This window comes from Ceratotherium simum, chromosome 21 (genome assembly GCF_057802395.1).
Source record: "Ceratotherium simum simum isolate JZ-2026a chromosome 21, ASM5780239v1, whole genome shotgun sequence".
NCBI lineage: Eukaryota > Metazoa > Chordata > Mammalia > Perissodactyla > Rhinocerotidae > Ceratotherium > Ceratotherium simum.
In genome coordinates this window covers 26,784,456-26,812,428 of record NC_141920.1, presented here as the reverse complement: position 1 = coordinate 26,812,428, position 27,973 = coordinate 26,784,456, and the positions used below count along the sequence as shown (strand labels likewise).

The following is a 27,973-nucleotide window of genomic DNA, read 5'->3' as shown; positions in this document are numbered from 1 at the left end:
AATAACCCATTTTTGTACAAATTCATTGTAAAACCAATTTTTTTTCGGCTACTGGGATGGAGAATTTGGAACTGGATCCCGCCTTCTAGGCGGAGTCACACCCGGCCCGAGGCGGGACCTCATTGGCTGCGCCAGACCACGTGGCTGCACGGCTCCGACAGTCGGCGCCCCGCCCCTTGGGCGCCTCAGCCGTCGATCAAGGGCCGGGCTCCGCCCCCGGCGCGCGGCTGTGTCCCTCTCTATAAAAGGAGCCGGCGGGCGATGACGAGCCTTTACGTCGGCGCGTAACCGGGGGCTACGTGTGAGGTCATCGCGCGGGCGCGCGGGCGGGGTCGGGCGGTTTGAACGAGACGAAGACGGAACCGGAGCCAGGCACGGGTCCTGGACGCTGTCCCACGGAGAGCCGGTGAGCCGGTTAGCGGGCACGGGGCGGCGGCCGGGGGGGCCTCGGGCCGGGCAGGCGCCGGCGGGCCCTGCGAGCGGTGCGCGGGCCGCTCCCCACAGCGGTGCGGTTCGGGCCGGGTGGGGGAAGGGCGGGGCCGTGACCCGGCGCGCGCGGGCTGGCTGGGGGGCGCGCGCTCCGCTCCGCCGGGGGGCGGGGCCTGGGGCCGGAAGTGGGGGCTGCCCCTGGGCGGCGTGGGGGCTTCTGGGCCGCAGCCGAGGTGTGGAACTCGGACAGCAGTGGCGGGAGGTATCCGGGTGGCCGGGGCCCGGGTAGGAGGTGCGTGTGTATGAAGTGGGTCCTGCTGGGAGCTCTGGGGACGCCCACTCTAAGGCAGTGTCGCCTGATGGATGAGAGTTCGGGTTTTGGAGTTAGACCTGGGTTCCATTGCCTCCTGTGTGACCTTGGGCAGGGGCTTTAACGTCTCTGGGCCCCAGGTTCCTCATCTGTAAAATGGGGACAATGATAATACTACATACAGAAAGCGCTTATCGCGGTGCGTGGCAAAATGTAAATGGACTCCTTCCTTTCTTCATTGGGTATTTGTTCAGTGCCTTCTAGGTGCTAGACGCTGTGTTGAGTGCTGGCTGGACACCCGGAAGCAGGAGGGCTCTTCAGGAGTCTGCATTGTGGTGGGGAGACAGATAGGGAATAACAAAATGAATATGCATATGGACAAGACAATTTCATATAATTACTAGGAAGATGATATAACAGGGTGCTATGAACAGTGCTTTTTCAGTCTCTGCTTTACAGCTGCCTTGGGGTACCGCAGGGCAGAGTGTGGCCCCTGCCCCATTTTGGGGACGAGGATCCTGAGGCCTGTTGAAGGAAGGTACATCAAGTCCAGTGTCCCCCTTTCTGATGGGGTATCTCTAAGAATAGTAATAATAATAGCAGCCATTTGCTAATTGGGTACTTGTGTGCCAGACATTGTGTTAAGTGCTTGATGCCGCATTGTGATTTGATTTCACTGTCTGTAAGAGAGATTATTTTCATTTTACAAAGGAGGGGACTGAGACTCTGAGTGGTGAAGTCCAGCAAGTGGCTGAACCCACATCTGTGACTCCTGAGTCCAGGCTCTTAACCTCTATATTATATACACTCTATATACACCGCCTCCCTGAGGTCCAGAGCTAGATAGCACGTTTCGTACAAATGCGCCCTCTGTGGTGGCGTGTCAGAACGCCTAGCACAGTTTCTGGCACAGAGGGAAGCTTAGGACGTGATGTGCTTTCCACTGAAGTGTTTTCAGTCGGATTCTCATTTAATCCTCACCATCACCTCGTGCAGAAGATATTGCTGTTCACCTTTTACAGGTCAGCCATTTATGATCCAGAAAGGTGAGGTGTTTACCCAGGGCCATATGCATTTTTTTCTGGTGGCACCTCTCTCCCTTGTTCCATAGGGCACAGTAGGGTGCCTTGAAAGTAGTAGAGTGCTCATCAGCCAGCATTGAGTCAGAGTGGGTTTGGGAACCTGCTAGGACAACTGCTGGAGGAGGGGAGAGACCTGGGGAGGTGAGAAGGACCTTTTTCAAGGCAGTTGAAACCTGGATCAAGGAGCCTTTTAAGGGTGATGTTTGCGTGGTGGTCTTGGGGTCTTCCAAGCAATGGAAGCCTGAGGCCAAGCAGTGGAATCCTTATGTGGGAAGAGTGAGCTGTAGCTAACTGTAGCTCTGAGAACTAGGCTCTGTTTTGACTGCCTAGAAGAGCCAACTAATTGCTTTAATCAGTGGATGTTTATTGCACATCCGCAGGGTGCCTAACCTTATGTGGTTAGTGGCTGCAGAGTTGGCGGAGCACATGGGACCAGGTATTAATGTACTGCTAATGAAAGAGTGTTAAATTATATGATGATGAAAGGCCATTAATGTTTTCTGGGCTGGGGTGTGGTCAGGAGACACACGTGGCTTAACCAGCTGCTTACATTTTATGGTAGCATGACACATACAATCCCTAATGTGTGTATGGATGTTACCAAAATAGATTATAAGTGCTTAGCCTGGGATCGTGTTTTTTGTTTGGATGTGTCTCTCCTTGGTACCTGATAATAGCATTTTGCACACGGTATGCATATCATTTATTCGTTCATTCAGGGATTTTAAACAGGGGAGGCACTTGATCTGATTTGTGATTCAGGAAATTCTCTCTGGCTGCTGTGTAAGAACAGATTGAGACAGCGAGACCAATTTGGAGGTTGTTGCAGTGGATCCAGATGAGAGATGGTGGTGGCAAGTCTCGGGCACTGTTTCTAGCACAGAGATAGGAGGATGAGTGAGACAAGGTCCCTCCCTGCCTTGGACCTTGTTTGTTTCATACCTGTTGTGTGTCACATACTACCAAGTATTTTATGTACCTTATCTCATTTAAACCTCACCTCGTCCTTTTAGGTGGCATTAACTTGTAAGATAACTGAGGTGTGTTGAAGTTAAGTAACTTGCCCAAGGTCATACAACTAATGAGTGACAGCCTCACATTCAAACCCAGGTCCTCCTGGCTTGAAATCCTCAGCTCTTTGCATAGAGCAGATTGCCTCCTGGCCCAAATGTGGTCCAGGAATGATGCAGAAATGAAGACATAATGACAATCCAGTGTGGTAATGCCTCTGGTAGAGTTTGAATGAAGTGCTGTGGGAACATAGGGATTAATTTCCCAGTGGAGTCAGGAACTAAATTGTGTTGGCTTCTTGTATAACATGGTTTTATCATCTGAGTTTAAAAATGTAAGAATGTTGATGGTTTGCTTTCTGAAAAAAGTTTATATGGATACATTTTTCTCTCTTTGACGCTGGCTTGCCAACTTGAAAACAAGGAGCATTTACTGAGCACCCACTGTGCGCGAGGCACTGTGCCAAGTGCTGTGGAGGATGGGGGATGTGAGGGCCCAGACCTGATAAGGCATTTCCCTCTCCAGACCTCAGGCAGCCCTGCTCATGAGAGGGGATGGGATGGGTAGACCTCCGTCTCTTCCAGCGCTCATGTTCTGTAGCTCTGTGACTCAGGAGGCTTGCAGCAGCCGAGTGCAGGGGACGGTGTGGCAAGTGGGAAGACCAGCTCGTACACTAGTCACTAGGTGGAGGGAGTGAAGTGCCACAAGAGAGCATCGGGTCTCATGGTGGTTCCAGATTTGCTCTGAGTTTTTTTTTTTCCCTGTTGGTAATATTGATGTCTCATGAAATGAGGAAAATTATGTGTCAAGGTCACTATGAAATCCAGTGTTGTATAGTTGTGTGTCCTCATGGTAATTGCCCAGGAATTTCATTTAGGTCTGGATTAGCCTGCCCTTATCTCATATTGCTTGAGGCTTCTCTTCCCACTATGTGTTCTCTGCCAGCAGTCAGGGTGATCTTTTTCAAACAAATGAGAGTGTGGTTCTACTCCACTTAAATTCCCACAATAGATTCCTTATCAGTTAGAGAATAAAATCCAAACTCCTTACCATGGCCTGCAGAGTCCTAACAGGATCTGGCTTCACTTCTTTTCCCACTTCTGTTCCTGCTCTCCCTCTTTGCTCACTGGGCCATCGCCACCCTTCCATCTCCATGTGTCTGCTTCCTTCTAATCCTTAAGCTGAAATGTCAACTCAGAGAGAGAGGCTTTCCCTGACTGCATTCCCCACCACCCCCATTGCCTAAATGGTCGAAATGAAATGACATTTGTGTATTTGGTTAGTGTCGGACTTCCGCTACTAGAATGTGAAGTCCCTTTGGACAGGCAACTTGTCTCTCCTGCTTACCTGTTTCCCGGTCCCTAGTGCAGTGCTCGGTAAACGTTTATTGACTGAATGAGGATGACGCTGGCAGCCACGTTTCATAGCACTTTAAATTAATGTATTTCTGTGTGTTCGTCGTTTTGAATTTGAAGGCCTGGCATAAAGATGAGGGGCAGCATTTTCTAGGCAAGGGGAAAGAGTGTAGATGATGGGGCTGGGCAGGCTTGGCTGCCAATTCCCAGGGCTTCTCTGTTGAGCCTCTCTTTTCTCATCTGTAAAATGAGGAGAATGAAGTGCACCTTTCAGAGAGTTGTCAAGTTTAAAGGACAAGTGTCTGTGAAGCTTCTGGTGCCTAATAGGTCCTCAGATGCCCTCCGGTCCCCAGGTGGCTCAGCAGAGAATTAGTACCAAGGACTCTTCACTGTAAGGTTGTTTGCTACCACCTTTGTGGTACTTAGGTTATTGAAAAGCTTATTTACTTTTTTGATTATAAAAGTGGATATAGTCTTTATTTAAAGAAAATTTGGAAAATGGTGAAAAGCATAAAAAGAAATCAGTAAGAGCCCACCATCTGAAGAAAACCGCTGTAAACATTTTGACATGTTATTGGATAAGCTTGGACTGGTGTGTTCTAAACAGAGAACGTTCTTGTTTGACCATCAGCCTCCCTTCATAAAGCACTTAATTATCCCTTTACTCAGTGTCTCTTATTGCTTAAAATTTTATACCAGTCACTTTAAAATGAGGCCTAAATTTCTGGCTGGCTCGTGTTGGGCATTTCATTCCAGGTCGTGTTAATGTGTGGAAATCCAGGCTGATGGCTGGAATCCTAGTGTCTGTGATTTGGCCTCTTGGGGAAGAAGATGAGGCTTAAAAATTGAGTGTTTCGGGCCGGCCCTGTGGCTTGGTGGTTAAGCGCGCGCGCTGTGATGCTGGTGGCCCGGGTTCGGATCCCGGGTGTGCATCGAGGCACCGCTTCTCCGTTCATCCTGAGGCCGAGTCCCACATACAGCAACTAGAAGGATGTGCAGCTACGACATACAACTATCCACTGGGGCTTTGGGGGGAAAAAATAAAATAAATAAAATCTTTGAAAAAAAAATTGAGTGTTCCCATAGGTCTCCTCTGGGTGACTCTCCAGGAAATGCCTGCTCTCCCTTGCATACCTACTAATGCGAGCCCTTCTCTCTTCCTCACATGCTGTAGAAGATGGCAGTGAACGTGTACTCAACGTCGGTCACCAGTGATAACCTAAGTCGACATGACATGCTGGCCTGGATCAATGAGTCTCTGCAGTTGAATCTGACAAAGATTGAACAGTTGTGCTCAGGTAAGAAAAATGCAGTAGACCACTTTTCCAGGGAAGCCTGCAGGTCCTTCAGGAATGGCCAGGCCTATATCTGACTGCAGAAGCCACAGATTCAGGTTCTGTGTTAGGGCTGCCGCGTTTCTTCCTCCCATCCCTGCCCTGATTCTACCTCTGAAAGGAACCGCGCTTAAAAAGAGCATGCTTCTGTCCTGTGCAGCCACCATTTCCTGCTGTAGAGACTGCATTTTGAGGCCTGCAGCTTAGCCCCAACTTCTCTGTTGGTCTGCATTCTTGTGCATCCAGATTTGAGATGTTTTATTTGAGGACAATAATTGTAATTGTTCTAGTTCTATATTAGTTATCACTGGCATTTCTTATTCCCAAGTAGCACAAGACTTAAGTCAGGCAAATGCCATTTCAGCCACAATTTTATTGAACTACTGTTTAATAAGAATTTGGCAGAGAGGTAATGATTTAAAACCAGAACAGGGGCCGGCCCCGTGGCATAGCGGTTAAGTGCGTGTGCTCTGCTGCTCGCAGCCAGGGTTCGGATCCCGGGCGTGCACCGATGCGCTGCTCATCAGGCCATGCTGTGGTGGCGTCCCATATAAAGTAGAGGAAGATGGGCATGGATGTTAGTCCAGGGCTAGTCTTCCTCAGCAAAAAAGAGGAGGATTGGCATGGGTGTTAGCTCAGGGCTGATCTTCCTCACACACACACAAAAAAAACGAGAACAAAACCATGTTCTGTTTTGTATGTAATAATTATATAACATTTTAGAAAACTAGAAAGGAGAAAATAAAAAATGCCAGTAGTTGCATTATTCAGAGAAAGCCACTGTTTGGATGTTTTCTGTGCACTTAGTTATATATATTCCAGCTTTTTTTTTGTTGTGAGGAAGATTAGCCCTGAGCTAACATCCATGCCCATCTTCCTCTGCTTTATATGGGACACCACCACAGCATGGCCTGACAAGCGGTGCGTCGGTGTGTGCCCAGGATCCGAACCTGTGAACCCCGGGCCGCTGAAGCAGAGCACGTGCACTTAACCGCTACGCCACCGGGTCGGCCCCCCAGCTTTTTTTTTTTTACTTAACGTTATATTGTGGATATTCTCTAGTGTCATTCAGTATCTTGGAAGTGTTTATTTTTAATGGCTGTTTGCTGTCTCTTTCCATAGATATGGTGGAGTTGTTTAATATCTTCATAATTTTTGGACATTTAGATTGTTTCTAATTTTTCCATTGTGAATAATGGCTAGGTTGGGTATCCTTTAACATAAATCTTACCTCTGTTTGTTTACTCAGTGATGCCTAGAAATGGAATTACTAGATTAAAGAGTATAAACTTTAGGCTCTTGGTAATTATTTTTCATAAAGGTGTTATCAGTTTCTACTTCCTCTAAAGACTTCCTGTCTCACCTTTTGAGAGTTCTGCTGAGTGCCTTTGACTGTCCTGACAGATAGGAGGGGAAGTCAAGAATATTCCAGAAGAAGGATGAGATGTGTATCCTAGGGCTACTTAAATTCTTATCTTGTTTGTGGGATAGAGAGTTAGAACCCTCAGCTTCTCCCAGTAACAAGAACAGTAATCCTTTAATGGACTGCTTGTGTGCCAGGGTCATGTAAATGCCTTTCAAATATCTCTTCATTTCGTTACCTCTATACCTCCATGAGGTAGGGATGTTTATTAGCGCCATCTTACAGGTGGGGAAATGGGCTTAGAGAAATTGAGTAACAAGTCTAGGGTTATGCAACCAGAACAGAATTGAGACTTGAACCTTCATTCATGTCAAGAGCCCGTGCTCTTCAACCCCTGTACACTGCTTGCTCTCCAAACTTTCCTTTACTGACTGGTGCCATTTGGATTGATTTAAAATGATTGCTCTCATTTGTGTGATTTTTTTTTCCTTGATGAAGTCAGCTTTTGTACTTCCTTATTTAACAGCTGGGTCCTGGTCTTGGTCTTGCTTGTCTTGTTACTTCCCCTGCGAGGGTTAATCTCAGTTTTACAGGGGGGCACAGGGGGCCTCCATGTGAAGTTGTACCGTGAAGCAGTGGTGCCCGAGAGTTACGCTTATCAAACATTAATCACTTTCTTAGCCATGGGCACAGGTTGTTAGCCTTAGATCTGTGTTGCCGTCCCCCATTTTCTGTTAGTTTCCTCAGTTTCGTCGCCACATCCCCATTTGTTTGAGGCTTTTAAAGCACTTGTGTGCCCCGTGATTTGTGACTAATGTGGGGATGAAGTCCTAGTTTTCATTGGAGCCAGCTTTTTCACCAGCAATATCTCTCTAAAATTTACCTCTTTCTAGAAGTACACTCCAAAGTATATTCCACTTAGTTATTGGAAAATGAGATCTCTTTTCACGTGTAGATAAGTTGTACATGTGCTGATCTGGCTCCAGATTTCTCTTATTCAGAAAGGGAGCTGTCATGGATTGTCAGGACTGGGCATGAAGAGGCTTCAGTCTGCTCTGAGCCCTGTGACTTTGGACCAGTGTTCTGGTTCCTCATCTGTAAACTAGGGTAGTGGGACCTGGCCCCCTATTGGGCTGTTGTAAGGCTCACTTGTGAAAACAGCTCTCAGACATTGATTCTGGGCCAGACCCGGCGGGGGGAGTGGGGGTCAGTATAGCTCTCTCGAGGGAGGGCACATCCTTGTTTTAAAGAGGAGGAGACTGCCCATGGGGTACAGCTTATGCCTTACAGAGCCTAGTTTTGAACCCAGATCTTTCTGACCACACAGCGCATACTTTTTCTGCTGTGTACATGTTAAATCTTTTAAAAAGAAGCATTTGGAAGCAAGTTAAACAAATGTAAATTATATAATTAATTACACTGATACTGTCTCGTTAAAGATCTGTGAAGAATTTCAGCTTTGCCTGCCATTTTTCTTATCCTAAAGTGCTTTTCCTCAGTAGAAAGTGGTAAGTGCAGGACACTTAACTGTGATTTGTAAACAAACTTGTGTTCATTCATAGCTAGTTCTTTTTTTTTTTGGTGGGGAGGAGTGGCCCTGAGCTAACATCTAACATCTGTTGCCAATCTTCCTCTTTTTGCTTGAGGAAGATTGTCTCTGAGTTAACATCTGTGCCAGTCTTCCTCCATTTTGTATGTGGGACACCGCCACAGCATGGCTCGATGAGTGGTGTGTAGGTCCTAACCTGGGATCCGAACCTGTGAACCCTGGGCTGCCGAAGCAGAGCGTGTGAACTTAACCACTACGCCACCGGGCTGGCCCTGCTAGTTCTTGTTTTTGAGAGCTGTGTAGGATTTCTCTCAGAGTATGTAGATGGTTGCATTGTGTTTCACATTGGTGTTTAGAAAACCGGGTCTCGGCTTCCAGTATGAGACCACACAGGATGAGCTGCAGACCCTGTGTCCCTGAAGAAGGCCTGCTGTCAGAGAATTGGAGTCATAGAGAAAGTGAGGCTCCTCAGATCCTTGCTAAGTTTACTGAGGCCCAAGGAGAATCCCAGTAGCCTTTAACACTGATGCGTGGTCCCTCCTGATACCTCTGATGAGCAGAGTATCAAGCAGACCAGAATTCTCTACCAAACCCAAGCTTTGAAAGATAGGAATAGGTTTTTCCCTTGAGAGGGCAAAGCTGTGGGGCCCTACACTATTAATGTGTTGGCTGCCTGTGAAATGGCTGAGTTTTGTCAGCATTGTGGGCTCCCCGCACCACCCCCCCGCCCACACACACACAGTGAAACGAGCCTCTGCTTGGCTCTTGTGGTGAGATAAGGTGAGGATAACTTTCAGTGACAGAGTTGGCAGATTGTTTCAAGGTTCACTATATTCATAGTCTCCCTGTTTTGGAGAGCTAGTCATCAAGTGTTTCGGGACGAGTCATCAAGAAAAAAACCCTGATCACAAAGAATGATTTTTTTTTTAAATTTTATTTATTTATTTATTTATTTCCCCAAAGCCCCAGTAGATAGTCGTATGTCATAGCTGCACATCCTTCTAGTTGCTGTATGTGGGACGCGGCCTCAGCATGGCTGGAGAAGCGGTGCGTCGGTGCGCGCCCGGGATCCGAACCCCGGCCGCCAGCAACGGAGCGCGCGCACCCAACCGCTAAGCCACGGGGCAGGCCCACAAAGAATGATTTTAATGAGGGATTGCTTGTGTCAAAAAAGGGATGCCGGTTGCTTTTTGTCAACCATTCCTGTTTCCTCAGTTCCATTCCATATTCAGGCTTCTCTACACTTTTCCAAGGGCCTAGCATGGTGCTTTGAACATGTAGAGTGGCTCTCCCTCAGTGTTCTCAGCTCTACCTTCTCGTCTCCTCTCCAGCCTGGCCTCCTTTATAGTTTCTGTGCTGTACAGAATAGGAGAGGTGTTCAGATGCTTCCTGGCAAATGCTAGATTTCCTTTTTTCTCAGCTTATTGTGGGGCCCTGCCAGCCCTTGAGTGTCTATGAAACAGCTTGTCAGTCTTGCTCGTGCTGCTCTGAGAGTGTGTGACCACGCCCCTAACCAGGCCTCCCCCACTTTTTCTCCTTCAGTTGGCTCCCTTTTCCAAACACTCCATTTTGGGCCATGATTCCACCATTCTTCCAGTGTCCCAGGCCTGAGAGCATCTTTTGAGGCTAATTCTCAGAGTTCTGTATGTCTTCTGAAGGGTCTTTTGGATCTGGCCCCTTTTCAGTTTCTCCTTCCTGGACGCCAGCTTCCTTCTAGGTCCCCCGCCTTCACTACTCTCTCATTTGGCCACATTAGTCTGCAGCCTTTCTAAGAGACCCTTTTTATTGTTTCACTCCTCTGCTTAGGGAAGTAGCTCTTGAAACTTTTTTGCCTAACTTATCAAGCACCTCCTTGATTTTTCTTTGCCTTAATTAAAGCAAAACAAAAGACAAGAAACCAATTTTCTTCCGATTATAAGTAGGTCTTCGTTATAGAAACATATTAAGAAGAAAACCATAATCTGCTGTAATGTCACAAGTTAGTGGTAGTCATTGTTATCTTTTAGCTGTATTTGTTTTCCCCCTAATGATGGCTTTATTTATTGAGTACTTACCATAGACCAGGCACTTTCCAAAGTGCCTTTCCTGGCACTTACGTGGAAGGTGAAGACCAGCATCCCCATTTTATAGGTAGAGAAACTGAGGCATAGAGAGGTTAAACAACTTGCCCAAGGTTACTCATTTTAGCTGTACTTTCAATATTTTCCTATAATTTTTAAATATAATTGAAATATACTGTATATAGTTTTTATTTTTTGAGTAACCGAAAGTCTCAAAATGGTTTAAAATTCAAAACAAAAACATCAGTAGTGAAAAGTCTCCCTCTTAACCCTGTCTACCAGCCACTCAGTTCCCTGCCTCAGAAGTAACCTGTGTTATCAGCTGGGTAGCCTCCATAGAGAAAGCGTATGAACAAGCAAAAACATCTATCTAGCGATACTTTGTGTGTTTGTGCTCTCTTTTCACCCTTTTCACACAAATGGTAGCGTGTTTAATCACACTGTATATTCTGGAGAGTGTTCCGTATCTGTGTATCAGATGCCACTTTCTTGTCTGGTTGTGTAATTTCCATGATCAGTCCCTATTAATGAACATTTAGTTGGTTTCCAGTCTGTTGCTATTACAGACTGTTGGGATACGTAACAAATACAAGTACACCTATGTTGTATGGTTCTGTTTCCTGCTCTTGAAATTAAAATAGGATTATTTTTCCCATGTTAAAATATCTTGAGGCTCCTTTTTAAGATCTGCCTTAATGACTCCTCACAGCCCTCTATTTCCAAGTTTTATTCATCCTTTAAGATGACTCAGGTCTCACTCCCTTACAGCCTGAACACTCTTAGATTTAATAGTCAGAGTGTGTTTCCTGTGTGTTTGTGTTAAAACATCGGGAACTCTTGCTCTCGAGTCTTCTGGTGGGGGAGCATCTATTGGATCTGGGTAGACTTTCATCTCATTCTCCCAGGGGCCTTTGACTCAAAGGGCTTGAGAGCCAGCGGCTTGAGATAGTGCAGGCTTTTGGAGCAGGGGCTGCATTATGCCCTTGTTTTGTGTTCTCTGCTTGCAGCCCAGATCCTGATGGGTGGGGCTGCGGCAGTCAGTGGAGATGGGGTAGTTGATGCAGTGACACAGCTGGTCCTACCCCAGGTCTGTCTGTATCCTGAAGCTGCAGATTATGTGGGTCTGTTCTGCCGCAGGTCATTGGGACAGCGGCCATCTAAGAGGGTTCCTCTTCCAGCTCTGCTTGTGTTGTCAGCCTTTGTTATTAAGGCAGAGACTAGAAAGAAGGCCCCTTGTTAACCAGTTTTGTATCCAGCTGAGATGTTTATAGGCCAGGACTTTTAAGCCTTTTTGGAAAAAGCAGTTGATAAATTTATTTCTTTTAAGCATTTACCTTTTTTTGTGTTCTGATTATAAAAGTAATATTCACTATAGTACATAATTAAATATTTTAAAAATAGAATGCATTCAGTATCACCCCCCAGTGGTCACTATTCAGGCATTTTTGATCTACAGAACAATAATTTCATATGGTTTAACCTAATACATTGTGTTTTCTTTTAGTCTTTTTTTCTATGCATAAATATTAAGATGGATATTTTTACATATATGAAGACATCTTATAGATATGTTTTTATATCTTTTTCTTTTGATATTAAATCTTTAGCTTTTCCCAAAAAAGTAAAAAAAGTGTGTTTTGTTTTGAATGCTTGCATAATATTCTCTCAGGCAGATGGTGTGCTAAAATTCATGTAATTGATTGCTCCTTCTGTTGGACATAGAGGTTGCTTCCATTTTTTACTCCTGTGAATAAAGTTATGATAACCAGTTTCATGTGTAAATCTTTGCCCTGTTTTTTTAAATTACTTCCTTAGGCTGGACCCCCAGTGTTTATTAGCCATTTCCATTTCTTTTATGAATTGTCCAGTTGCTTTGTCCATTTTTAGTGGCGTCTTAATGTTTTCTTTATATATTAACTCTGTTTCAGCCAGTTAGAGCAGCAGCATGGCATATCTCTTTTTCCCTGAGCCAGGAAATGCTTCTTTATTCCACTGGGGGGATTCTAGGAGGGTGGATAGTGATGTTGTTGAAAAGAGTGGTGGGCTGAGAGTCAGGATACCTGGGCTGTGGTCCTAAGCTTGGTCTCTGGCCTTTGTGGTCTTAGGCCACAGTTTTTGGTCCTCAGTTTTTAAATTTATAGTGGGTCTAAGTATTCTTCTGGCTCTAAAGTAAAAACTGTTAGTTCTTGAAGTGGGTTTTTTCTGAGAAGCAGATGACTTCTGCTTTTAAGTGGTTTTGGTTGACTTGAGTTGGAAGTCCTGTGGATGGCTTGAGAATACTGTGCATTTAGTAAATGCACATTATTTTGCTGTTTCAGAAAAATATCTTTCACGTGTAAAGCAGTGCTCTGGGTATAGATGCTTGATAGAATATCTTCTGTGTGTGTGTGTATTTTAAGTTGATTTGTATATATCAGGATCCAGACAAGATCTATACATTGCAATTGGTAAATTATGACTTTTAAATCTCTTTTAGAATATAAAAATTACACCTCTTCATACTGTTAGTTTCTTAAAGAAACTGGATCATTGTCCTCTAGAATTTAAGAAGCTATTAGTGTCCCTAGTTTTAAAAATATAAATATTGCTAATTCGGTGCCTGGTACATAGAATTCCCTCAGTGTATTTTTGTTGGATGGGTAAATAAATCAGCCGCCTCAAAAATAAGGCTTTCACTTTCCGATGCTCCTTTCTACTAAGAATGTCAGTCTGGTCACTGAAGTGCTTTTGCTGTCTTTGCATCTTCTTTCCAAAAATAATGAAAATGGCACTCTTTATGCTAGAACTGGCAGGGAGCCAGTTTGGCCTGATTTTAAAGTAAGTTGAATGTGCATATTATGGTGGTCTGAGTTCTGCAGAGCACCAATTGCTTAGTCACTGGATTTCTTGCCTCCTTGCCTGTCTTGTTCCTTTGGGGAAGTCAGCCCCGGAAGAGCAGTCGGTGTGCAGTGAAGCCTACCCTGATTTGGGAGAGTGCAGTTTGGTAGGCATTAGAGAAATAACATTCCTGGAAATTTTAAGCATCAAGAAAACACTTTTTGGGGGCGGTGATGAAAAAAATGGGCAAGTCGGGGAAGGAATGAAATTGGAGGGGAGCAAATGGGATGAAATGTATACAGCAAGTTCTTATAGTGGCCTTTAAAATAAAAAACAATTTAAAGGGAGGAACACAAAAATGTCTTCTGTTCAACTTTGTTTATAAAATGATAGATTGAGTTTATTTAGAGATGAAAGAAGCTCAGAAAGACATCTTAGAAACAACGTTTTTTTAACCTAGGTCAGAGGATGGATCTTTGAAATACTTGGGTGGGAGAAGGGGAAGTCCTTGTGAAAAATCAGACAATGTCACCTTTGTTTCCCTTTTTTCTCTTCTAGGCACTCGTTTTTCTTTGTAGTGGTTGTTTTGTTGTCATGCTGGTTTCTTATAAAGAGTAGCTTTAAAATTTCATAGAAGCATTCCTTTTCTCCTCATCATAAGCTTCCAAGTTGCAAGTGTATTGTAGAACTTATCAGGTAAAGCAACAGTCTTGTTAAAGATTTTAAAAAATTGACTTCAAAGTCAAGTGGTAATGAAGCTTTTGGGTTTTTCCAACTTTTTCAGTTGTATGTGGATTAAGTGGGTTTGGGTAAAAGTTCACTCTACTTATTTATTTATTTATTTCTGTGAGGAAGATTAGCCCTGAGCTAACATCTGTCACCAATCCTCCTCTTTTTTTTTTTTTGGGAGGAAGATCAGCCCTGAGCTAACGTGCATGCCATTACTCCTCTTTTGTTTTTTGGCTGAGGAAGACTGGCCCTGGGCTAACATCTGTGCCCATCTTCCTCCACTTTATATGGAACGCCGCCCCAGCATGGCTTGACAAGTGGCACACCTGGGATCTGAACCCGGGCCACCAGCAGTGGAGTGCGTGCACCTAACCGCTATGCCACGGGGCTGGCCCCTCCTTTCCTCCTCTTTTTGCTGAGGAAGGGTGGCCCTGGGCTAACATCCATACCCATCTTCCTCCACTTTATATGGGCCACCACCACAGCATGGCTTGACGAGCGGTACATCGCTGCGCGCCCGGGATCCGAACCCAAGCCACTAAAGCGGAGCATGCGCACTTAACCGCTAGGCCACCAGGCCGGCCCCTTACCTTACTTATTTAATAGTAGCATTTAATGACCTGGTGTATATTTTATTCTTCTGTTGTTGTTCATTCAGGGGCTGCATATTGTCAGTTTATGGACATGCTGTTCCCTGGTTCCATTGCCTTGAAGAAAGTGAAATTCCAAGCTAAGCTAGAACATGAATACATCCAGAACTTCAAAATACTACAGGCAGGTTTTAAGAGGATGGGTGTTGACAAAGTAAGTAAATTTTATTCTTTCATTTAGGTTGTTTCTTAACTAGTGATTGTTACTAAGGATACAGATGCTGGCCCATGACTTTGAACATTTTGTTTTTTATTTTCCCAATTTATGTCATTATCTTTTCTCTAGTTAACGTAGAATTTACTGGGAGCAAAGTTTCCCTCTGCCTTCCTACCCCCAGTTCCCTTGCTATCTTCTTTCTTCATCGTGAAGTTAGCAACCATCTGGAGGAATCAACCTGTAATCTGTACCCGTGATGTTTTTTTTAATATTACTGTTTAATCTCTGTTAGTCTGAGATCTAACTCTTTTAATCTCTGGATTTACTTCTGTAAAGCATACCATATGGTGGAGTAAATAGTGCTAATAGGATTCTAGAAATACTTGTTATAGCAAGGTACAAGGAAGATCTCTGGTAGTTGCTGGGAAGTTCTCTTGCCCCCAAGGTTATTTGACAAGACCAGAAATGGGATCCACCAGGTTTCATTAGGACAAATATTATCTCTGTTTTAGTAGATAATAGATTGTTGCAAAATTAAGCAGGTCCCGTTACATGCCCGCCCCCCCGCTCCCGCCACCCCAGTTAGAAGGGTTTAAACATATTTTTAGTAAAGCTTATAGTCATCCCCTAATTATCTTGCTGGTGTTATCTGGTTTTTATTTATTTTGAAATCAGTCTTATTTTAGTTTGTGTCTGTACAGTATAAAATGTGCTTTTGTATTGTAAGAGTATCATTTAGTTACCAGACATAGTTTAAACTAGGTGTAGCTTATTATATACAGTAATTTTTCTTTTTCTTTTTATGGAATTATGTATATTTTTTTGAATAAGGAAAATTTCTAGAGTATACAAAAGTAGAGAGAATAGTGCAGTGATCCCCCGTGTATCTCAGTGATTATCAGCTCATGGCCAGTTTTGTTTCAGCTTTACCTCTACCCCACCCCCTGTACTCCTGGATAATTTCAAAGTGAGTTCTGGTCATAACATTTTATTTGTTTTTTTTTTTTTTAATTTTATTTATTTATATATTTTTCCCCCAAAGCCCCAGTAGATAGTTGTACATCATAGTTGCACATCCTTCTAGTTGCTGTATGTGGGAAGCAGCCTCAGCATGGCTGGAGAAACGGTGTGTCGGTGCGCGCCCGGGATCTGAACCCGGGCCACCAGCAGCGGAGCACGCGCACTTAACCGCTAAGCCACGGGGCCGGCCCCATAACATTTTATTTGTAAATGTTTCAATATTATACAAAGTAATTTTTAAAAATTTATTTTCTCAGATGGGTGGATATAGTTCAGGTTATTATATATATTCTTTTTTATAAAAGTACTGTTGCAACTGGAATCCTTGAAGAGTTAAAAGATAGTTAAGATCTGGCCAACAGTCGAATGATTTGAAGTAATACTTCATAACACAGTATTCTTGTACAATAAAGAAACTTACAGGGTCCTTAAAGTATGTTTTGATAGAATTGGAATTGCTTGAAAGACATACCGTTTTGTAGAAATCCACCCTGGGACTGGTTCTATACCTTGACCTATGTTTAAGACAGAATTTTCTTTAACGCAGTTTATTGTAGATACCTGTGGCTAGCTTGTGGTCTGGATTTCATACTTTGTGACAGGCACTATGGCCACGCAAGTTACACGGGAGATTTACTCTTTACAGTAGAATGACATATCTTAGGATGTCTTTGGATGTGTGTGTGACTTATATATGACACTTGTTCCTTTTGCATTTCTGATTCCTTAGGGTGGACTTGGAGGGGGGTTGGCAGGTATAAGTACTCCGTGGAAGGCAAACTGAATGAAACTTGCTCTATAAACTTCCAGGGGCTTTCTTAGCATTAAGTTCTTGCCTCTAAAATATTTTTTTTCCTTTTGGCAGTGCTTTATACTGATTGGATGCATGAACACATTTCATGCTTGCCAGAAACCTCTTGCTTTGAGCTAAACCGTCTTGATGTTTTTCTGCAGATAATTCCTGTGGACAAATTAGTAAAAGGAAAGTTTCAGGATAATTTTGAATTCGTTCAGTGGTTCAAGAAGTTTTTTGATGCGAACTATGATGGAAAAGACTATGACCCTGTAGCTGCCAGACAAGGTCAAGAAACCGCAGTGGCTCCCTCTCTTGTTGCTCCAGCTCTGAACAAACCGAAGAAACCTCTCAGCTCTAGCGGTGCAGGTAAAAAAAAACAAAACAAAAACACCGTTTCCAAACAATAATATTCCAGGTATTCATTCATTCATTCATTCATTCAGCATTCAACTAGAATTTTGTGAGTAGCCATAGGCTTAGGGAGCTTAAGGAGCATAGTCCCAGCCATGTGGCAGGAGTGTGGATTGTGGCATCAGGCAGACCTGTGTGTGTTCTTAGGCTTCTGTAGCCCGCTGTAAGCCACTTCACCTCTGCCTCACCATTTCCTCCTTTATAAAACGAGAATTTCAATACTTGCCCCAGAAAGTTGTTCTTGAGGTCTGAATGAGTATGCACTTTTGTCAACACTCTTTAGTTGTATTGAATAGAAATCCCTCAGGTTAGCTCACATAAAAGAGAGCTTTAGCCGGAACACAAGGGTATTTCATAGAGCCCTAGGATGGGAAGTTACAACCAGACCTGAACTCCCAGGAACTGAAGGAGCTTTCTAGGTCTGTCAGGGCCTGCTCGTGGCTCTCTGCATCCTGATTCTGTCTGCAGGCCAGCTTCCTGTGCTTGCTTACAGCTCCCCTGCCCTTCCCTAGAAGTTTAGCTACTAAGTGGCTTTGGCTTGCTATGATGCCAGCAGAATCTGGGAGGCAGGAGGAGAAACCTTGTCTAAAAGGTCTTGGCCTGGTAGGTTTCCCTAAGTGTGTTTTCAGTACTGTATTCATAGAACATATGTGTGCTTTGGGGCAGGGTGGATGATCTACAGATGCTAACTCCTTTTTCAGAAGGTGGCAAGAACATTAGTTAAGGTCTTATATACCTTGAGAGGGGGGCTGATCCATCTGGTAGGTAGAGAGGGATGTTCAGTACTTTTTAATTTTTATAGCTTTATTGAGATATGATTCACATGCCATACAGTTCACCCATTTAAACTGTATAATTGAATGGTTTTTAGTATATTCACAGGTGTGTTCAGCTATCACCACAGTCAGTTTTAGAACATTTTCCTTACCCTAAAAAAGAAGCCTCGAATGTGCCCAGTAGCAGTCACTCCCATTTTCCCCTAACTCTCCCCCTTCCCCCATCCCCCACCCCCGGCCCTAAGCAACCACTAATCCACTTTCTGTCTTTGGATTTACCTATTCTGAACATTTCATATAAGTGGGATCATAGACTATTTGGTCTTTTGTGTCTGGCTTCTTTCATTTAGCATAATATTTTCAAGGTTCATCCATGTTGTAGCACATATCAGCACTTCATTCCTTTTTATGGCTAAATAATATTCCATTGTATGGCTATACCACATTTTATTCATCAGTTGATGGTCATGTGGGTTGTTTCCACTTTTTAGCTATTATGAATAATGCTGCTGTGAACATTCCTATATGTTTCTGTGTGGGGATATGTTTTCATTTCTCTTGGGTATATATCTAAGAGTATATACTCTTTTTTTTTTTTTTTAAAGATTTTATTTATTTATTTTTTTCCCCCCAAAGCCCCAGTAGATAGTTGTATGTCATAGCTGCACATCCTTCTAGTTGCTGTATGTGGGACGCGGCCTCAGCATGGCCGGAGAAGCAGTGCCTCGGTGCGCGCCCGGGATCCGAACCCCGGCCGCCAGCAGCGGAGCGTGTGCACTTAACCGCTAAGCCACGGGGCCGGCCCAAAGAGTATATACTCTTGGAGCAGAATTCTTGGGTCATATGGTAACTCTGTTTAACCTTTTGCAGAACTGCCTGTTTTCCAAAGTGGCTATAGCATTTTGCATTCCCATCAGCAGAGTATGTGAGGGTTCTGATTGCTCCAAATATTGAGTACTTTTAGTTTTTAGGTTCTTAGAATGGGGAACTGCATAGATAACCCTGTGCATTTCATATTTCAGATGCTGCTGACAGGCAAGTGGAGACTTGCATTAAGCATTTAGTCTTCGGGATAAACACATACTAGAGGTCATCCAGAGGATGCATGTTATTGTGGGTGAAAGACCTTACGATTATTGAATAGTTTGGAGTGTCAGGAAGATCACATTTCTAAGCTTGGCGTAATGTACAAGCTTTACAAAATAATTGCCAAATGAATGAATAAAATCATGATCGATAACATCTCCTTGAGGTAGCCCGTTCTTGATTATTTTAACTTGTAGATGGGTTGGCTCCTTTACTACTTTTTCCTTGTCTTCGTCTGCCTTTGACTGTTACGACTGAGAGAAGTCAGTAAATCCTAGTCAGTGTGTTGCTTTTCTCTCCTAACCCTTCTAAACACCTTCTAAAAGGTGAGCAAGATGGGGGTTTTAAAGTAATTAATGGTGAGAGCAGTCTCTACTAGCCTTCTCTTCCCAGTCCGAGGAGCCCGAGGTTCTGAATTAGGAGGCATCTTACTTTCCAGGTGGGGAGCTGGCCCCGGTCACAGCTGGGACTGAAAGCTCAGCCCTGGTGTGGAGTTGGCCTTTGCTCCATGAAGCTGCCCTAGGTGTAGATTTGGTTGGTGCCGGGTTCAGATAGATCATCCTTATGCACCAGAATGACTGTGCCTCTTTCAGATGATAGTCCTGTTCACCCCAGCGGAAAAAAGACCTCACAGAAGGACTTATTCCCAGCGCAGAAGATTGTGGCTAAAATTGGTACTTAACTCTGCTGCCAGGATAAAACACCACTTTGGGCCAACATGGGGTGCTGTCTTGCATGCTGGGCTCTCTACGTCGGGTCCCTTCACTGCATAACTATGGAGGGCAGTTGGTCACAGCCTCCTCTTGTCTGGTGTGTTTGTTTTGTCTTGAAATTTCTCCTCTTAAAAAAACCTCTACTTCTCTCAGCTCCACAGAGGCCCATTGCAACACACAGAACTACTGCAACCCCTAAGGCTGGCCCGGGTGTGGTGCGGAAGAATCCTGGTGTGGGCAATGGGGATGACGAAGCAGCCGAATTGATGCAGCAGGTAGGCGCCTGCTCTGTCCAAGACGGGAGTCACTTTGAGGGAAAGGAGTCTTACTGTACTGTCCAGGGGAGGCCTGTCCGTGTTCTTGTAGGGAGACTGCCTTGTCTGCTTGCTGAAGCAGTCCTCGTGACACATGTGAGCACTTTGGGTGGCGTGTGGGGAGCATGAGTGTGGAGGTGGAGGTGGAAGTGGGGTTCGGGCATTTCTGAGCTCTGTTAGTGTGAGAAACCGATGTCTGTCTGGAAACCCGCCCATACGATAGAATCTGTTGAAAGTCTTTGGTATACTGTCAGGGTTCTGTGGGATTCAGAAAGTGTCTCTTGAATTTTGGTTCTGACAAAAGATAAAGGATAGTTCTTTTTTAAATAAAGAATTAAAAAAAAAAGATTCCACAGTCTCTCTGCTGGAGTCTTGGGTCACTAGAGATTCAAGTAGCGAGTGGAACTGGTATGAAAAGCCTCTTGCTCTTCTGTTCTTAATAGGTCAGTGGTTTGAAATGTCTTCTTCAGCATTAAATATCCTGAAGGTACTTGTCACAGGTCTCTGTGGAGCAGAGCAAATTTTAGACTTTTAGACATTTTCCCACTAATTCTTATAGTTATTTTGTTTGTTTGCTTTTGGATGATTCTCTTGATTAATTCCAGTTTTAAAATCGGGGTGCTCTGTGATTCCCATGAGTTTGGGATTGAACCCTTTTACTTTCCTAAAAGCCAAGTCCTACAACCTGGGGGAAAAGACCTCGCTTTAATCCGGAACCTCTTGTGACCCAGGCCCTGCTCCTAGGAGATCAGGACATAAGACCCTGCCCAGAGATCACATTTTGTTTTTTTATTCTTTGATTTGTTTGTGCCCCGTGGTCCTAGGTGCCTTGGGAGTGTCAAGGTGACTGGGTCCCCATCCCCATTAATGCGGCTGCCTTGAGCACCCTCTGGGTGCTGTCACTATGAAGCACAGCAGTCCTGGAGAATGAGGAGACTCCCCTGTTAATTATTGGTTTCCAGGCATGGATGTACCCAGGACATGGTCTCGGAGGAAAATAAAGTAAATGCTGAGGCGTGGTGCTAGCACAGGGTTGATCTTGTGCCCTCCAGGAGAAGATGCAGTGGGTTCTACAGGACCGCTGCTCTCAGCTCAGCTAGTGTCTGAGGTGATGGAGCACAGGCTTTGGGTTGCACAGATTTGGAGATTGTCCTGGCTCTGCCACTTACTTCTGCTTGAGGCAAGTCAGTCACCTCTGAACTTACTGCCTCATGTGAAGTGGGGCTAAAACTTTGCTCACAATAGCTGAGCAGATTACATGAGCTGGTGCTTTGTCAAGTGCCTGGAATGGTCTTGGGGATAAATGGGGTATATGGCAGTGGACCAAAGACAGTTGTGATTATTATTGTTCTTATCTGTGGTCTTGATAGAGTGAAATAGGTTCTGAAATGTTTTTTAAAAGTTCATAGGAATCAGATATTTTTGGTGAAAAACACAAATGTTAATAATAATTAAAAAATGATTAACAGTTTTGGAGTGCGTGCCATACAAGCACTTAAATTTCACTTGTGCAGCAGTCCTGTGAGGTTTTACAGATAAGGACAGTGTGGCTCGGAGAGGTACAGTCACCTGCTGAGTGGAACCCAGCTCACACTCACGTGGTCCAGCCCTGCCTTGGATGTACTTTGTTTGGCTTGCATAGGGTTTTAATTTATTATTATTATTTTCAATATGAAGGATTTTAGGTTCTCTCCAGGTTGCCAAAGTCCTTATTACCACAGCCTGTTACTGACTCCCTTGGCTCGTTTATGTGCTCTCTCTGGCCCCTGAATGTATTTGAATGTGTGGCCCTTGATAAAGATGTGGACATCTGGGGGCTGTGACCCATGTGGGAATTAGAGCTGGATGGGCTTGTTAGGCTAGGAGAAGAACAGTGTATTCTACACAAATTACCTTGTAGTGTTCACAGCCTTGGGAGATCTGTAACAATTCCACATTCTTAAGTTACCTGGGAGAAATTTACTTTTAGTTGATTTTAGTCCACAGTAGCACTGTTGAATAGAAATAGAATGCAAACTAGAAAAGTGAAGTACATGTGTAATTTAAAATTTTCTAGTAGCCATGTTAAAAAAAGTAAAAAGAAACAGATTAAATTAATTCTAACAACACGTTACCCAATATATCCAAAATAGTATCATTCTAACATGTAATCAATACAAATGATAATCAGTGAGATGTTTTATGTTTCAAGACTGTACTAGGTCTTTGAAATCCAGTGTGTCTTTAATATTTACAGCCCGTCTCAATTGCACTGGCCACATTTCCAGTGCTCGTAGCTACCATATTGGCCAGTGCAGGTCCAAAGCATCCTCCTTGGGCTTCTTAGGTTGTAGCTATTTTACTACAAGAAGTGGTTCTAAGAGTGACATGGATTACTAGCCGCAGATTTTTTTTTTTTTTTTTTGTGAGGAAGATCAGCCCTGAGCTAACATCTGATGCCAGTCCTCCTCTTTTTTCTGAGGAAGACTGGCCCTGAGCTAACATCTGTGCCCATCTTCCTCCACTTTATATGGGATGCCGCCACAGCATGGCTCGACAAGCAGTGTGTCGGTGCGTGCCTGGGATCCAAACCGGTGAACCCCCAGGCTGCCGCAGCGGAGCGCGTGCACTTAACCACTTACACCACCGGGCCAGCCCCCACAGATTTTTAGTAAGCTCATAAATATTTAGAGGAGTCCCAGGTGAAAGCCAGTGACTTAGTGCATACTTACTGTTTCCTGTGGATACCTGGTTATTGAGTGATATTGAGGGGGCTTGCTGCTTTGGCCTTACAGATGGGGCCCAGAAGGCTGGGTTCTGGTGCCCTTGGTGATTTATAGGCCAGAGAAGGGTTTAATGATTGTGAGGGAGATGCTAGTGAAACCTGAGTGTGCAGGTGGACTCCAAGCTAGCACACCTTTTTAAGCTGTTCTGACTGCCCTTTCCTTCTGGGTCACTAAAGTGATGGGAAGGCCTCTTCCCTGGCTCTTGGATCTTGGAGCTGACCAGGGCAGCTTCCTACTGCTAGGATTGGTCAACTCGTGACCTTCTATCCCATCTCGTCCTCCCCTTTGAGGCTAACGAGAGTTTAAGGAAAGGCAACAAGCAGCAGTAAAACACAGGGAGGGGAGAGAGGGGTGAGGTGGATGATTTGGATTTGCTGGCTACTAGGTAATGGTAGTGCTTCATTGAAACTTTCAGTGATTTTTAAAGGTGATTTCTGTGGTTGATAAAGGAATAGTGAAAGGATTTCTCAAACTTGATTCTGATTTGGGCTGTTCAGGCTTTTGATGATGAACATTGAAGTTAAGTGTTTGACAAAATGGTCCTGGTGGTTCCAGTCACCTGCGCCTCATCTCTGGATGCTTCTTGACTGCAGGTTATGAAGGGGAAGCTTCCTTCTACCCTGGGACGGGACTTGATTCCTTCGATTGTGTCTGGCTTCTTCATCAAGCGGGAAGCTGGATAAGCTGTTAGATTCAGTTTTTGCAGCTAGAAGTTCAGAAGGTTGGGCTAGATTTCTGTGGTGCCTTCTGGCTCTCAGAATTCCCTGCCACCCAAATTGTTCTCAGCAGCTGCACCTTTGATTTCCTGGCTTGGCTTTCCATGTGGCCTAGCCTGTAAGTGTTGTGAGGATTTTATGTGGCACGGTATATTGTCATTTGCATTTAATGAGAGTTAAATTGAATTCACATCATAGATTTGAATACACTGGAATGACAATGCACCGTGCTTAAAATACACAAAGGACCGTGAGAGTTATGACTTTTATTACTCTTGGCTAGATAGAGTTCTGGCCTAAGCACTGAGATTTATTTCTTCATTGCCCCTTTGTGGGAATTAGAGCCCCTCCGTGGGGCTCCTGGCGGATCCTGCAGCACTGCGTGGTGAGCTGAGGAGATGCTCAGTGGAGCTAGCAGCTAGCAGGTGGGGTCTGCTCCCTGCCACCGCTCTCTTCTTTCCCTTTTGAGACTCTCTTAGGAAGAATCGTTGAGTTTTCCATGCCCAGGCCTCCCTCATCCTGGCTGTTTTTGGCTAATATTAGTCATCCTTAGCTAGTCTTCCCCTCTGGCTCGCCATCTCTTCCCTGCTCCCCGGGACCAGACCTTGTCTTTCCGCTGACCTCCACACGCAGAAAGGCCTGGACTTGATTGACCAGTACCCTGTAAGGACTCAATTTATGATTGTCTGCCATCCTGCTAGGCCAGGTTGTGGATTCTGCTTCTGTATTTGTCTCAGGCTCCCGTAGCTTTTTCTCCTTGATCTTTTTTCAGTCCCTGAGAAGTTCCTGCGTGTTTCATGGTGTAGTCTGCCCTTTCAGGGGAGTTACTCTAGTCAAGGTGGCCATGAACAAGCCTATGTTATTTATCTGGGGCTGAAGAAAATTGACATTAAACTACAGAGGGTTTTTGTCTGTGTTAGAGAGTTTGATTAAAGACCACAGCTCACTTTGGGCTAGAATTTTGTCTGATATGTTATCGGTACACAAATGCCAGGTGTCTCACCCTTTTTAATGTCTTATGCAGGTCAACGTATTGAAACTTACCGTCGAAGACTTGGAGAAAGAGAGAGATTTCTACTTTGGAAAGCTAAGGAACATTGAATTGATATGCCAGGAGAATGAGGGGGAAAACAACCCTGTATTGCAGAGGATTGTGGACATTCTCTATGCCACAGATGTACGTGTTGACATGAGGATATTTTCTTGCCATTTTGCCATCTAAGAGAAAATTTTATCTGGTTGGTTTCGGCAAACTCAGTGTTGATGCTTGCCGTGTTCCAGTATAGTGTTCATCAAAAGACTTCATCTTTGACCCTCAAAGTCAGCCAGAGGGAGCCTCTGCCCAGCTTCAGTGTCTGCCTTGAGGTGTGGGAGCCTTTGAGACAGGAATAGGACAAGGAGGGCTGACTTGCCCTACTTCTATAGTTTGTGGCCACTGGTAGGTGATGAGTGCCACAGAATGCTCTTAACCCCGCCATCCCTGCTCCACTTCCTGCAGCTTGGGCCCCTCAGTCTGAGGTGCTGCCTCCATTTTATCAGGGCCCCAGGCGTACTCTGAGAACCAGGCACGTGGCCCCTTTTTGACATCTGCTGCCCACAGCCGTCAGAGTGCACCTTTGCTCCTCCCTCCCAGGAGTGGGCCTGGTTCCTGTTCCCTCACAGTGCTTTGTGGTCATGTGTCTTGGGATCCATGTGTATCACGCAGCCAAATCTGCTGTATTAATCATCACATGTTAGCTGCTCAGGGAAGACTGATTTTCCCTAGATTTAGGATATGGTATCTTGCTGTGTCCACTCTTTAGTGGCTGTGTTTTTAATAGTTCTGCATGCCTAGTAAGGTTTGTAGGGCCAAAGTACAGTATACGTCTTAAGTGTTTTGTAGTATGTGTAGCATACAAATATGAGGTAATATTAATGCTGTTATTGACACTGTCCTCTAAACATATCAAATGAATTTTGGAGGATTAAGGCAGATGAATGAAAAGTTGCTAATTTGTTCAATAAATCCTTATTTCAGAATTGCTCTGTGCCAGATAATGAAAACAGAGGTGATGAAGATAAAGGAGTCCTTAGTCTAGTCTTAGTATTATTTTAGTGGAATCATATCTTAAGTAAATTCAGCCATAGAGGTTTAGTTAAAAAAAAATAGGATGGTGATTGAAGGAGAAGTCTAATTTTTATGGTAGTGTAGCCATTAGTACATGCCAGAATGCCCTGGCGTGACTGCGAGGTGGGAGCCACAAATTTGCTCTTTTCCCATGCTACTAATGTTGGCTCTGTCTTTTATCCACAATACCCACAATACCATGCATAGTTCCTAAGTGGAGTCAAAGGAATGTGGGAAGGAAAACCTGGCTGTACAGACAATTGAGAGGAGATGGTGTGGTCCTGAACTTAATGGTGACTTCGGGGGTTTTTGAGGATAAATTTCCTGTTTTTAAGCAGCTTTATTGAGGTATATGTGACATAATGAACTGCGCGTATATATCAGTACTACATAAAGAGGTGTGAAATCATCAGTGTAATCAAGACAGTGTATGCATCTGTCACCCCCCAAGTTTGAGGGTGAATTTGTGCTCAATTTTTGCCTTTTGTAAGATGTGATTCTGCTGCCTATATAATAAAATTGTGATCACTTGGTCTTGTGCCATTAAATCCAAGTGTGTGGTAAAGACAGGAAGAACCATTGACTTTGAGAGGCTTTAACTATGCGGAAAGTGAGCCCACAGTAGAAACTGATCTCCATTCAGTGTTGAGTAATAGCTTTCCCCTCTTATTTTTCCCTTTTAGGAAGGCTTTGTGATACCCGATGAAGGGGGCCCACAGGAGGAACAAGAAGAGTATTAACAGCTTGGACCAGCAGAGCAACATCTGAATTCTTCACTCCAAATCATGTGCTTAACTGTAAAATACTCCCATTTATTATTCTTAGAGGACTCACTGGTTTCTTTTCATAAGCAAAAAGTACCTCTTCTTAAAGTGCACTTTGCAGAAGTCTCACTCCTTTTCCAATAAGTTTGAGTTAGGAGCTTTTACCTTGTAGCAGAGCAGTATTAACATCTAGTTGGTTCACCTAGGAACAAAGAGGCTGACCATGGGGCTCACCGTGTGGATGCTGGTAACACTGATGCTGGAGAAGGTGTTTTTGTGTAATACACTGAGGTGGAGACCTCAGCAGAGAAATGTAAAGACTGATTTGAATTTTAAGACAATGTGAAATCTTGGCAGAGAACGTTTTAATAAATAAATGCCTTAAGAGTATTTAAAATACGCTTCCATATTTCAAAATATAAAATGTAACATGACAGGAGATTTTATGTGTTTTGACCTTGTGTGTGAGAAGGAAGGGCCAGACCTTGCAACATTTGGAACCTGCTGTTCACAGGCCGTGAGGGCTGCCTGAGTCCTCATAGGCCTAGACCTTGGCCCAGAAGGAGAGTTTAAAACGTTGCTCTGTAAAGCTATTTGGTGTCCTTGACCAACTGCATCCCTGCTAAGAAGCGAGAGGCATTGTTGTCTGGACGAGTAGAGGGTGTGTTTCAGCCCTGAGGTGTTTAAGTTGAAGAGCTTGATTTTCATTGAGCATTTCTCTGACGATTTTTCCATTTATCCCTGAAAATTCTATGTACTGTGTTTTTTGGGAAATGAAGTGTATCCAGTTTTTAAATCTAGCAACTACTTTTGGGGACTTGCCCACACCTCTGGGATTTGAATGAGGGTCGTGTCCCATTTTTACTGTCTTTTAAGTTTACATTTAACATGTTTCTCTTCTCTGCTCCCCTTGCCCACTGGGGACTCCTCTTTGGCTCCTTAAAGTTTGCTGCTTAGAGTGGAAGTTCAGCAGGCAGGTGATCGTGCTGCAAGTTCTTTCTGGGCCTCTGGCAAAGGGAGTGATCGGTGGAGGCCGTCGCTACCTGGGGATCTGCAAAGCTGGGTGTTTTCAGTACCTGCTGTCCACAGCCCTCCACGTTATTGGAATACTTTGCCAGTGCACTAATCTCTTTGGAGATAAAATTTGTTAGCGTGTTACTAAATGTTAATTTTCTTTTGCAGAAAATACAGTACCATGTCTGAATTAATTATTAATATTTAAAATATTTCATTCCTTAACTCTCCCTCATTTCCTTTGCCCATAGCCTCTTCAGTTCCTTTGTTTGGCAGAATTCTGCAAAATGTGTGTCACCCACTACTGAGATTGTTCAGCCCCTGATGTATTTGTATTGATTTGTTTCTAGTGGTAGCTTGTCCTGAAATGTGTGTAGAAAGCAGGTATTTTATGATAAAATTGTTGTGTAGTGCATGCTTTGTGTGGAATTCAGAGGAAAACCCAGATTCAGTGATTAACAATGCCAAAAAATGCAAGTAACTAGCCATTGTTCAAATAACAGTGGTGCTATTTCTCTTTTGTGGCCTTTTAGACTTTTGTTGCCCTAAAATTCCATTTTATTGGGAACCCATTTTCCACCTGGTCTTTCTTGACAGGGTTTTTTTCTACTTTAAACAGTTTCTAAATAAAATTCTGTATTTCAA

The 27,973-nt window shown here is 44.1% G+C and overlaps 1 protein-coding gene across 3 annotated transcripts; it reads left to right on the top strand.

Moving 5' to 3' along the window:
* The first annotated feature begins 271 nt into the window (after window positions 1-271).
* On the top strand, window positions 272-27,973 carry MAPRE1 (microtubule associated protein RP/EB family member 1). 3 transcript variants are annotated; one of them, XM_087445405.1, is made up of 8 exons: window positions 272-406; window positions 5,362-5,485; window positions 14,698-14,843; window positions 16,821-17,028; window positions 19,529-19,609; window positions 19,802-19,923; window positions 24,468-24,620; window positions 26,234-27,973. In XM_087445405.1, the coding sequence occupies exons 2-8, from the start codon at window positions 5,365-5,367 to the stop codon at window positions 26,288-26,290; spliced, it is 888 nt and encodes a 295-aa protein (XP_087301531.1). In that variant the 5' UTR covers window positions 272-406; window positions 5,362-5,364; the 3' UTR covers window positions 26,291-27,973. The 3 variants fall into 3 exon arrangements, with proteins under 3 accessions (XP_087301531.1, XP_004442530.1, XP_087301532.1); XM_087445406.1 differs by lacking the exon at window positions 272-406 and adding an exon at window positions 662-721; XM_004442473.3 differs by lacking the exon at window positions 19,529-19,609.